General features: G+C 40.3%; 1 protein-coding gene across 1 annotated transcript; it reads right to left on the minus strand.

Moving 5' to 3' along the window:
* Nucleotides 1-728: 728 nt before the first annotated feature.
* fem1c (fem-1 homolog c) lies at nt 729-13,426 on the minus strand. The gene is made up of 6 exons (XM_084728748.1): nt 12,029-13,426; nt 6,179-6,348; nt 5,884-6,072; nt 4,574-5,085; nt 3,033-3,209; nt 729-2,733 (listed from the first exon to the last, which is right to left on the minus strand). The coding sequence occupies exons 1-6, from the start codon at nt 12,570-12,572 to the stop codon at nt 2,469-2,471; spliced, it is 1,857 nt and encodes a 618-aa protein (XP_084584874.1). The 5' UTR covers nt 12,573-13,426; the 3' UTR covers nt 729-2,468.
* Between the last annotated feature and the right edge of the window lie 433 nt (nt 13,427-13,859).

Genomic DNA, 13,859 nt, shown 5'->3' on the forward strand with positions numbered 1-13,859 from the left:
TAATTCAGCAAACAATGCCAAGAAACATTCTGCATTACAACAACACAGGTATGTAGTGAAAGAGTGCAGGTACTTGACTGGTCTTCCTGCGGTCCAGACCCGTCTTCTATTGAAAATGTGTGGTGCACAAAATACGACAATAAAGTCCCTGGACTGTTGAGCAACTTAAGTCATATATCAAGCAAATGTAGGAAAGAATTTCACCTTCAAAACTTCAATTATTGTCTTCAGTTCTTAAAGGCTTACTAATTGTTAAAAGGTTTTGCACCACAGTGGTAAACATGCCTGACCAAACTTTTTTTGGAAGGCGTTACAGGTGGCAAATTCAAAATGAGTGTATAATTACACAAAACAAAGTTTCAGTTTGAACATTAAATAGTTTGTCCTTGTACTGTATTCAATTGAACATAGATAGAAAATTATATGCAATCAATTCATTCTGTTTTTACATAACATCCATATTCAGGATCATAGGTTTCCCAGTACCTTCATATCAGTGTCAGCCAGATTGAAGCAGCATTTTTCTTAAACATCATTTTCCTAGTGGAAATATTACATTTAGTTTGACTGCCTTTGATCCTAATTAGGCCATGAGAAATTGGCACCAATTAAGACACCCACAAAAGACAAAAAGACATCACCCCATAGACACATATACATTTGCTGAAATTCCCATGGGAAAAGTCCCACAAATAGAAAAAGGAAATAAAGACATTTGGACAAGGAGACAAGTGCAACATGGGTTTATTGTCAAACTGGTTATTAAGACATGAACTTGATTAATGCCATATCAAATCTTAAACTCCGCTGTAGTAAAGTGCAGATTCAAATCAAGTTGCCCTGGGAGTCCTCATACATTTTCTATGTCTGGTTTTGAACTGTCAGGTTTAACAGACTGCAATATGAAATCCTACAAATTATGAAAAGCCCTTTTTTTCAACCCACACATCTAAAGCTAATGTGCAAACAAGATCATTCATAAGCTTTACTATTCTGTACGTCGCAGCGTCCTCCCACTCATCTGTGTCTTCCGTTCTCATACAATTGGACGACAGTTGGTACAAAATGAGCAGAACCACCCTAGCTTTGGAGTCTAGGAGTTGTCATGAAAGATTCTCTGCAGTGATTGGTTGGTTGGTTGATATGCTGCTGCTGCTGCTGCACATGCACAGTGGGCCAATGTTGGTAACCTAGTCAGATTTTGCTTTTTGATCATGATTATTAAAAGAACGACTGCATTTAAAGGTCGGCCATGTATGAACATTAAGAGGTCACTTCTGAGTACAAGCCTGCACACTCCAGCGTTAGTTTGGCTGCTGTGGTTTCTAGTGGCAGTCATGTGCATTATGGAATCTCCATGAGTGCCACTTCACCAAACTCTTGTCCACAGTAATTTGTGTAAGCTCAAGAAAAAAAAAAAAAACACTCGAGAAACACCCCGTGTGGCACTCACACTCTTTCACACATTCACTCAAATTCATTCACTCCTCTTACAACAATCAGTACAATGGTTTTTGCATCCCCCTACTTCTTTGAGCGAAGTACGGGGATACTGAAGGAAACGGCAGCAATGAGGTAAACACAAAAACTCATGAGAGATATTGCACAGACAAGTGCCGGCACAGAATACAACAGTCTCTCTTTCCAACAGCCTAGCCTGTGCATAGGAAGAATAAAGCACTTATGGTGTTCGCAGACATTAAACCCTTCTCATAAAGCTTTGTTATACACTTAAGTGGGAACGACAAATGAGTCTAGAATCCACACCACTTGGCAGACATCCAGATTTGCATGACGATAACTAAATGTATTGTAAAAGTACAAAAAAGAAAGAGTAACCTAATGGTGACTGAGGAAGGGTCCATGACTGTTGGCAACAGTGATGGGACAAACAAAAACTAACCTGAAGTCCCAGCATATTATGTAGAAATGCCTCAATCCTTGCTTTGAGAAGAGAAAAGCAGGTAAAATTTGAGGCTGGGTTGGGGCCAGCATGGAGAAAAATCTCTCAAGTTTGATTCAATAAATAGCATAGTGGAATATGCAAAAAAAAAAAAAAAAAAATCATTTTTTCTAAAGCAAAAATACGTAAACCCTTTGCTCAGTTCATCCAGAGATACAACTGTATACGTCCATGTTGCAATTCACTTCTAATACATCCCCACAGATTGGGCTGTGGCTCCACCAAAGAGCAAACAGAGGAAGAAAATGGTAATTCATTTCTCCGTTCACTCCCATCATTGTTCAGTTTATCCTGGTTGAATGAGGAAATTTTTGTTCACACGAATCTTCAAGTTCATACTCCACAAATAGTTTGAATTTGCAAACTTAACCCACAAAATCGTGTCTTTCATATCCTCAAACACCTTGTGAGTCAGGTGTTGAGCTATAGTGCTCCTTAATTTGTCCACTTGAAATCACACCCCCTCCTTTTTCATCCATCCTTCCCATCCACTCCTTCACGATCATTATCTGTGGAGCAGGACGAAGGCCTCTAGTTTCTCGGGGATGTTTCCCCGGTAGTCGAGGCTGTGCTTGATGATGGCCCTGGCGGCGAGGCACTGCAGCGTGGTGTGGTTTATGGGCTGGATGACATTCCTGGACAGCTCCTTCTCGTCCAAGAGGTCGCAGGCCGTTTGTTGGAAGGCGTTGGTGCTGTCGAAGTGAGTCCCACATGAAATCAGCAGGTTCATGATGTCTGGATGACCGTTGGATGCAGCGATGTGAAGGGGGCTGGTTGGTAGGAAAAGATAATAGTTTGGTATAAGATTGTACTGAAAAAAAGTTGTTATCGTTGATCTGGTCTGACATTTTTTATTTAACTGGTCACAATGGCACATGCTAACACAATTGAGGAGCTTTTACAAAATTAGTTTCATTTACTTTCTCAGACATAAAATTATTGTTTTGATCCTTTCTACCATATTGTTTCATAATAAAAGTATTATTGGTATAAATTAAGTCTAGTATACTGAAAAAAACAGCAAATTATGAGTTGCTGAAGCTAGAGTAAAAGAAAAATAACACCAAACCTGTTGTCATCTTCATCACGGCTGTTAACATCTGCCCCACACTCAAGAAGGATGGAAGCGACTGTGAGGGAGGGGAACTTGCAGACGGGATAGCGGCCCACACAGGTGGTGTTCCGGTCGACTGCCAGGTGTAGTGGACTGTAGCCATTTTTACCACATGGCTGGAGCTTCAGGAATCTGTGAAGACCAGGAAAGATGTCAACTTGATGTCAAGCAAAAAGGAGACAGTGAACTACAAAACATCATGGTAACCACACTACACAATTATGGGACAATGATGCTTTCAGGGTTAACATAATATTGACACAGATGAGATAAAAGTCATCTTTATGTACATGATTTATTGAACACAGCCGCAACACTTTGTCAATTAAGCAGCATTTGCTGCTTTTCTTTGACATTTATGGGGTGTCGCAGTTTCAATATTAATCTAAAATCAATCCAAATCCAAATTACAGGCAGAATCTGGGATTCTCCCTGTATTTTTGTTCCCTCTGCCCCTGCCTACTTGCAGGGTCTAATAGGTGCCCGGAGGAAAAAAAAAAAAAGCAACACATCAAAGATGACACAGTGTAGCTTACTGACTGTTACATCACACTTGATACCATGTAGATGTCTTTTTATAGAAAAAATTGAAAATGTAAATGTCAGGACATAAAACCAATGATCTCTTGATGTTCACAAATAAAGACTCGATAGTCTAACAATGGCATAACGGGCAGTGCTGAAAAAAAAAAAAGTGTAAATTGAGAAATCCAATCATGACCTTAAAATCAAAAATTAAATTGAATCATGGCTTTGGAGTATTTTGACACCTGTATGTATGACAGTAAATGAAAAGTCTTTCAGTAATGAAAATCGGTGTTTATTGCAGCCCTATCATTTACAAAAATTCACAAAATGCCTGTATTAGAAGTGGACTGCATTGTTTAGTTCACCTAACACTCTTATTTGCTGAAAAGGGGTATGTAAAAGTCCTCCGACACTACAGTTAAAACTACCAAAGCAAATACTAGACCGGGTATGTGAAAGACATTTTCAGAAATGAGGTCAAAGACGATCACTGCCACAAAACATGTGCATTCCCTCACAACTACCATATTTTAAGTGGATGACACACTTCGATGACCTCTCTCTACATCTGAAGATCACTGAGGCCATTTTTAAAACATTTTCCTCACTGAAGTAGGGCTGCAAACAATGATTATTTTCATTATCAATTAATCTTCCAATTATTTTCACTATAAACTATAATGTTCTATAAAATGTCAAACAACTGTGAAAAATGCTCATCACAATTTCTCAGAACCCAATATGACATCTTCAAATTGCTTTGTTTGTCTAACCAAGTCCAAAACGCATAGACGCTTCACTTACTGTCATAAATGACAAAGAAAGGCATTTTTGCCTGAAAAATGCCTGACACAATTAATTGATTATCAAACAGTTGGAAACTAGTTTTCTTTTTGATCAGCTATGCATTGCAGTTCTACAATGGAGACAAATTGTTGCCAAGACAAGTAATTTCCACAGAAACCCACCTGTAGATAGTCTCCTTCTTGAAGTGGTCCTGCTCTGCGGTACATGGCACCTTCTCTAAAAGACAAATGAGGTGCAGGATGATTGACAGAGCCTTGCTGAGCTGTGCAGGGTCAGGAGGCATGGGTCCATTTTGTTTAACAGCCCGCTCGATCTCCAGCACGCTCTTGGAAAGGATCCCCATCAAGTCCTCAAATGACACCGATGTCCCCAGGAGCCCTTTGGCCCTGTCCTGCAGCATGAAGGAGAAGAGCTCAGCGAATGACAGCAGGCTGGAGGCTGTCATGGGACTGAGGGGGTCCAGGTTGCTCTGCTGCATGTCCAAAGCATATTTCCACAGATTGATACAGCGCTCAAAGTTCCCAGAGTCAGCGTAGACAGCACCCCGGTAGCGAATGTAGTAAGACGTGTCTGGATGCTGTGGGCCGAGGATTCTCTCACGGATGAGCAGTGCCTGCATGCGCATCTCATCCGGGTCAGATATCAGCCCGTCCAGTTCTTCTCCGTTTGTTACCTAGGAAGAGAACGACAGGGTCAAGACGAAGGCAGGGGGCAGCAGTTTAAGCAGTGTAGGGTTTCTGTGTACATGTGATGAAGTAAGGCTTTTCAGAATCTAATAGCTTCAAGTCCTGACACTGGACTGTTGCAGCAGTTTCTCTCGAATATAAACCCAGCATCATACAGTTTACCATTATGAATGCAATTGAAGACCTATTTCATGTGCATATTGGTTAAAAAAAAAAAAAAAGGATGAAGAATATTGTCTTTTTAAAGCATGGCTTGATGTAATGCTCTTTCCTGCCAAGTTAAGATTAGATTAGCACATCAGGCTAATGCAACCAGGACAGAAACAGAGATGTGAGAGAGTATGGTACCTAGTTGTGTTTTTAGCTAAATCAGAGCCCCAACTTTTTGACAGAACTGAGGGCTCCTCCAGTGGCTGTCTGGTCTGGGGACTTCCATTGCAGAGGACTTTTTAACTTTAATTTGTTGTGTGCTGGACTCTGATAAACTCTGACCGGGCTCCACGGCACATGTTCGTTTTATTTTGTAGTTTTATTATAGGATGATCAATACGAAATTTTCCCAAAAACACAGTTAGGAGTGAAACTGAAGTTAATGCAACTTTATAAAAGCCTAATGTTAACAATCCAATCAAACCTGTCAAAATTGTGTTTAAGACATTTTAAGGGCTAAAATTCAGATTATTGGATTTTAGACTTTTTAAGAACCTGTCAAAACCCTGCAGCAATAATAAAAGTTACTTCAAGAGCATGAAGGTTGAAAGTCAAAAAATCAAATTGATACTCACCTCCCTGGCATAGTCATATGCCATGATCAGCTGCTTGGGCTCTGGTTTATGGACAATGTTGTTACTGTCCATGTACCTGAGGTCCATGGCTCGCTTCCAGTATTTTAAAGCTCCAAGCAGATCTCGCTTCTTGTCAACAAATGTGGCTCCCAAGAGCTCCAGGGCATCGATTCGTTCCATGTGGCTTGTCTGCCGAGGAAAATAAAATCATTTTCAACAGATTCAAAATATCACAGCCATAGCCTCAAATACACAGACAGCCAAGTTCTTCTTTGTACGTGACAAAAAGCCTGACCTGGTGGTGTGTTGTCAGGTCATCTACGATGTTAGTGTGGCCTGTGACGCTGGCAGAGAGCAAGGGGGTCATGCCATAGCCATCCTGCTCCATGGATGCTCCATACTGCAGTAGCATCCGCATGATCTCCAGACTGCCCGACTCTGCACAATCATGAAGCGCGGTATTGCCTGTGAACAGAGGGGGGGCGCATGTCTTACAAGAAGCTGCAAATTAGGGCTGTATAGTTAATCAAAATCACAATATGGCTCTCTGCAATTTTAACTCGTGGGAGGTGCAATATTTGTTAAAGGCAAAATGTGTGTCAAAAAACTTTTAAATGAATGAATGTCATGAGGCAGAGTTGTCCTGTTCTACACATCAGATTCTACAAACTTAAAAAAAAAAAATCTTCTTTTGATACAGGTTCCTGCAAACAAAATCACACTGTTGTCATTTAACATGTTTTTGATCAAAATAACAATAATAATGTAAAAATCATGATTACCTCTAATATTGCAAATCATTTCACAATTGCATTCTCACTCAAAATAATCGCAATTAGATATTTTTTCTAAATCATTCAGCCCTACTACAGATTATGATATTCATTAAGAACACAGACAAAGATATGTCCAACAGAAGCTTAGTTGGAATTCAGTGTAAAATGTGCTAGTGTCAGGCAATGTCTGTGTTTATCTTTTGATAAGGATACATGAAAATTGATATACATTGATATGATGAATTGTGACCTTTCTGCCACAAAGAGCAGTCCTCATACTGTTATTATCATCATGTACAATTTTGCTTTCACTATCAAGTGAAACATTTTATCACTGTATTATCCAATACTATTTTCAATGTCATTGCCAATGCCATTTTTCTATTTTAGTTTACTTATTTCTTTAATATAATTTTAAGAATAAAAGGAAAAAAGATTTTTTTTATTATTTACTCTTTATAAACTTTATTTTTAATACTCTCTTGTCATTGTTACTTGTCATTGTCATTATGTTACTATCCTTCCTCTTGGAATATATTCAAATGGCTGCAGATCAGCTGATACGAGGATTATTGTGGATGCTGCCATCGAGTCCTTTGTTACACACTCACTTCCACCTGATGATTACCCATTCAGGTGCGATTCAGGTCATGCTGTCTCTAGTTGTACTGTAATGGGTAAATAGTCTCAATAGATGCTTTCCATTGGGGATGTTGACTCACCTGAAGCAAACCTGTGCATGTGTAGTGTGACAAAAGCTGTACAGAGACTTCTCCATTAATTAATACACCCTCCCGACACACATGGTGCAATGTTTTGTTTGCTTTCACTTGGTGGGTGTGTCACATCACATGAAACCTGGCAAGGCTGTGATTTAAGGCACTGTGGTATTCTAAACAGCCATCAACACATAGTGGAGCACATTTTGAACTATAACATGTTTTCATGTTCTCTGAGAATGCCCAAAATATCAATTTCAGCTTCTGTAACTGTGAGCAGTGATGGTACTTACTGTATACCTTGTCTGAGTGGAAAGACTGAAAAGAGCCCAGCCAGGATAAAGGTTCATGTATTAGGTCGTAACCTTTATCTGCTGTCCACACACAGCGACTTAGATTAGTTTGAAGTTATTTATTGGCATCAACACCGACAACATGAGGTAAAGCAATATTTTAGTGGTTTTAGGTAATGTACTGGGGCAGCAACAAGTCTAGAATGAAATCACTTTGTAACATCAAACTGTTTACGCATTCTTGGACAGCGACATTGAGACACTAGTCTTGGCCAACCCATCACCCATATAATACTACAGTAAGTTCAGCAACAATCCTACCCTACTCTGCCTTTGCAGCATTCATGTTACTTCCAAATCACAACTTAAAAATCCATGAATAGATGGAAATTGGAAGAACAACTTCAAACTTCCTGCAAACTACTCTTTCAAACAGGTCACTCAGCCCTGGAAATCAGGATCAGGCATCAACAATAACACTGTAAATTCAGAGGTTTCCACAGCTGGTTCTTCCTGGAGTTAAACACAGGTAGTTATTTAATGAAGTTAACACACACGATTTGTTTGGTTGTTGAGTTCAATATAAACAATCTTTCTCCAGAATATTGCACCCCACCTTAAATCAATTCAACACATCAAGTCCATCCTTACTGGCCTATCATTTCAATGCAACATTTTTGTGTAATGCTGCATTCAGGATGCATTTTTTTCTCCACAGGCCAAATGATTAGTGAATGATCAAATCTGACTCCCCACATAATGGATCACCATTGCTTTTTGGCTGGTGAGCGAAGCAAACAAGCCACTTGCATATTTTACCAGCAGTTGGCTGATGCCCTCTAGCCTGGCTGCTCTCAGGGCACTGAGGCTAATCCATATTCAAGCAGACGAGACCAAACAGGGTTAGTCAGGGATTAACCATTATTTACTCTGAAGTTTCTGCCAAAACTACACCAACCAGATTCTTTTATCATCTTACTCTTGACAAAGTAAACCTGGGGGCAGTAGCATTACAGGTTCTCCTCTACTGCATTAGAGGTGGACAGGGCAAATCTGGGTTAACTTTGAAGAAAGATTGTTTGACAATGATTTTTATGGTTTGGGATGGCTAAATGCATTCAAATTATTTAATGGTCAGTGTTTTTCAGATATTAGATACCATCTGCACCAAAGGAATATTATACCATTTCATCATCTTCTTGCCATAATGCCTCCTTTGGGCCTCAAACCAGCTGCCACCAATGGCGACACCTACTCTGGGAGGAATGTTGAACATTAATAGCTTCATGTGGTGCTGAGCTTTACTTGTATGGATGATAAATTTACTTTCACTAACACAACAAGTTAATCCAGAAACTTAGGAAAATCCTTTCTACAGCCAGGGATTAGTCTGAATACTCATGTGCCTTCAGACAGAATTTAGGCTACCTTAAGGGCAGGTGAGGAGGGCACCTCGCTAACAGGTGTGTGTACTTAAGCAAGAAGACTGATTACAGCTTTTTAAACAGCTCAATCGGCTGTGATCGTGGTGCCCTGGCCATTTCTTCATAACGTGCTTCCCCTGCTCCATAAACACAATGTTCATTGTTTTTGGAAATTTGCCACTTCATATCTAATATTACACATCTACTCCTTCCTGTCAGTTCAGCTGTTGTGGGAAAGGCAACAGTCTAAAAAACAGCTAAGGAAGAGTGCTATTTTCAACCTCAGTCATCACACATGATGCTGTCAAGCTCACTTATAAACACATGCATTGGTTTGTGCATCATACAGCATCTGCCTCCTGCTATACGAGTAACACTAGTCAGGAGAACAAAGTGTCTCGACTTAAAGGACCAGTGTGTAATAATTACAGGACTTTATGTACATAAATGAGATATATTATATATAAGTATGTTATTTATTATTATCAATCGACATAAACTCATAATCTATATGTTCCTGTTACTTTAGAAATAGCCATTTATAGTTACATACTGTCGGGTCGACTTACGGAGATCATCATCCTGCGCCGTCTACGGCAGCGCAGAGCGGACAAACTGCACTAACAGTGAGTTTAGGGATGCCCATGGCAACCTTACGTAGACGCCGCATTGTAAACACGGAAGTAGACGGGGAGGATAGACGCGGGTGATTGCTGGCAGACCATTTAGCGTTGTGAACCTTGACTGGCACAGTTTTGACAAATGGAGGATCATACATACACTGTACCAGAACAAAAAGCAGCGGACAATGAATCCCCGTCATCCAAGAAGTGGAGACGCGAAGGAAGTAAACGCAAGCATGACAGGAAACGACAAAAACACGAATCAACATCGGCATAGCATTTACACGATGGAAATTGCTGATGGAGGACAAATGTTTTCACAGTGACGCCGAGGTTGCCTGTTTTCTGCTGGACAGGTAATTCATCCTACACACATAATTGTAGTTTGTTGTGAGATAGCTTTCGCTCGCCATTTTGTCCGCTGACGGCCACCGTACTCTTGGTGAGAGAGGGGCGGTGTCGGGGTAAATCCTCTTAGTTGCAATCTAAGGTTTGAACGCTAGATGCCACTGGAAATCACACACTTCTCCTTTAAGTGTTTTGGATATTGATGCAGTGAATGAGTTCTATGTAATTTGTTGAAGGCAGGTTTGTCAGGCAAGCCAAAGATGAAGCTAACAATGGAAGTGCAGGAGGTAGACACTAAAATGTGTGCAAACCCATACATGTGCTTGCTTGTAGATTTGACAGTCATGCATGAGGATTGTATAGCCATATTTTCAGAGTGATTTGAGACATTTGTGAGAATAGGGTGGGAATTAGCACCAGCCAAATGCTGGTAAAATACTGTAAGTGTCTAATAGATGTCAGACAAATAATGATTTACTATGAATAGGCTGGTGAAATTTAAACAAATATTTTTCAGTGAATGGTAGGTGTTCACATTTTAACTAGGTGCATTATACACCTTGAAAGAGAAAAAAATCTTTCGGACACACCCACAGAATCAGTCAATGCATCGCTGACGCAGTCATCACAGCTTTCCATTGTAAAACCAGACATTCATGTTATTCTGTTGAGTCATTTGAAATGGAAACATGCAAGTGCTTTTGCCTAATTATTATCTTGTATTGTTCTTCCCTACTGGAAAAAGCAAAGTATACACTTAGATTTCCTTATATAATCACCTGTGATGTGTGAGGGTATTTTACCTGTTAACAATATAAAAACATTTTTTTCTTTGCTTTTGATTAGCTGTCAACTAATAAATGAAACACAATTGATGAATCATTTGAGTAATTTTGTAAGAAATTTTCAGCTCCACAAATGTTAATTTTTTCCGGTTTCTTTGCTCTGCTGTGACAGTAACTTCAATATCTTTGGGATGTGGACAGAAGAGAACATGTGAAGACACCATCTTGGGCTTTGGAAAACAATGATCAACATTTTTCACCATTTCATGGATCAAACAACTAATCAATGGATCATGAAAATGATTGACAGGTCAATCAATAATGAAAAACAACAACAGTTGTAGCCCAACTCTGAGTTCACCTTAATACATTTATTATCAAATGTTATTTATCATTGAACATTATTTGTCCAATTTATTCTAAAGAGTATTCAAACCATATCAAACTATGAAAAACCTGTGTCAGAAAATGCTGATACACCTGACAAATGCTTCATACCGTTTTGTGAGACTGTATCCATTCACAAAAAACACTGTATGGTGAACATGCAAAGATTTGTGACAGTGGTTAATTTAATGTTGTGTTCAAACATCACCAGAGAGCAGTGTGGTTATCTACACTCACTACTCTGATTGAATAAGAGTAAACTTTTCAAACATCACACATATGGTGGTGTTCATACCATGACAGTTTCCCTAAAACTGGATTTACAAAATGGCAATACATCACCTTTATCGCCCTATGTAGAAATACCCGAAACTGCAGAATAAATCAGTTTCTTATTTCAGGGTAAGGGTCTCTGCCTACTAACTAAGTGTGAGCTATCCACTCTAAGGCTGCAACTAATGACTGTTAACATGGTGGATCACTCAGTCGATTATTTTCTCTATTAATTAATAGGCGTTTCTTTTAAAATGCCAGAAAATATTAAAAATTGCGATCAGTATTTTCCAAAGCCCAAAATAACAACCCCAAATGTCTTGTTTTAACTTACAATCCAGATTTTCAGTTTATTGTCACACAGGGTAAAGAAAACAAACAATTTTGCATTTAAGAAGCTGAAATCAGGGAATTTTGACTTTATTTCTTAAAATATTACTCAAACTGATTAATTTACTATTGGTGATTAATTTAATAATTGATAAATATTGATTAGTTGCAGCTCTGATCCACTCACCTTTTACACTTTTTCTGTTGACATCTGCACCCTTCTCCAGCAGGTACTGCGCTATGTCCTTATGTCCCTTGTAGCAGGAGATCATGAGACACGTATGGCCGTGTCTATTGGCCACCTCTAGGTCAGCTTTGTGCTCCACCAGGTATTTCACAATGTCCAGGTGGCCGTCAAAGCAGGCTGCCCTCAGAGGTGTAGAGTTGGTCAAGGTGGTGCTGTTGACAGAAGCTCCGTGGCCCAGCAGGGACTGGACCACCTTCAGGTGACCCGCGGCAGAAGCGGCCCAGAGCGGGGGAGCTCCCTCAATGGTCTCCCCGTCAAAGTTCACCGACCCACCGACCTCGACAGGAGCGCTGCAGCACTCCAGCAGGTACTCCACCAGCTCCAGGTGGCCGTATCGGGAAGCCATCAGGAGCGGGGTGGCCCCATTGGTCTTCTCACCCATCAGCTTGGTCACCTCGTGTCCATCTTTGTTCTCCAACAGTTTCTGAAGCAGACGGAGCTTACCGTCCCGGGCTGCGTTAAAAACTGCTGTCTTTAAATCCATCTCTGAGAGTTACTGTCACTGTTCAACAAACAGGCACCGATGTTCGTGGAACAATCGGATAAAGATAATTGGAGGTGTAACGTTGCTGTGGACTGTTGGAGCTCAGGACCCTTTGTTTACAACAAGCTCCGACTTTATAGCTAACGGTAAACCAGCTAGCTAACGACTGGTTAGCCAAAAGCCAACGACAGCTTGTGACTTTACAGACTCCAGCGTTCAAAAACTGGCATCGTCTATCTGTTGTGCGAATCTGTTGTAATTCTATTAATATCTCACATACGTTTGCGGCAGCCCTTGGTCCAGTAATACATGTGTAGCCGAGTTAGCAAGGTGGCTAGTCAACTTCCTTGATCAGTATAGCTAACCGACTAGCTCCGCTTAGTCGAAATACTTCAGCTGTTACACCTCTTCACTGATCGTTCAACCGATACTTATCCACTGACATCTCTTCCTCTCCAAGAAGCTCTCCTTCAATAGCTCTGCTTCTTCTGCTTGTCATTATTCCACAACATACTCCTGAGACGTTATTAATATTTGCTGTCGGAGGGCCGAAATGTAGGAATCCACCCCCACCCGTTACGCTACTAGCTTAGCCTGGGAACACAGCGTTCGTTCGGCCGAACGAGCAGGGGATCTCCCCAGCACCCGGATCGTTTTTTTCCCTCACACACACACGTCGAGAAACAAACGGCAGACGTTACCCCCAAAACAGCGAATAGAAGTCGTCCTTGTAGCCACTCAGCAAGCTGGCACGACAGTAATCTCAGCGACAGGAAAGGTAAATGGGGAAGGCTATCCACCCACGGCTCCACCGGATGATCACGACTCACTTACTGTCAAATCGCAGACCCGACGCAGTCTTTTTTCTCCACCAGCGCAGATGATTGACGTGTGACCGACCAATCACAGAGCTGCTTGGCTGTTACGTAGCCAATAAAAAACAACAAAAGAAGATTGTTGCTATAAAAGTACCTGGGACTTTATAAAGACATAATTACCATGGGAAGAAAAAGCAACGCGAAAAAATAGATTAGAATACTTCCTTTTCATCTGCAGGAGTAATAAGTATTATAAGAAATATTGCATGGATACAAACCTGGCTGTGATGGCCTTGATTATATCACTCCCTACAGGAAAAAAGAAGCATGAACAGTGACTGTATCCAAAAATTTCATCCCTGACTAAAAAACATTTCTAATAATACTGATCCGAGATGGACAATATTTCAAATAAATGTAAATTTTGCTGTACATATGTGTGTACATAAAATGCCACCTATAAAGCCAA

Source organism: Lutjanus erythropterus, chromosome 10, assembly GCF_056507025.1.
Source record: "Lutjanus erythropterus isolate fLutEry1 chromosome 10, fLutEry1.hap2, whole genome shotgun sequence".
Classification (NCBI taxonomy): Eukaryota; Metazoa; Chordata; class Actinopteri; order Lutjaniformes; family Lutjanidae; genus Lutjanus; species Lutjanus erythropterus.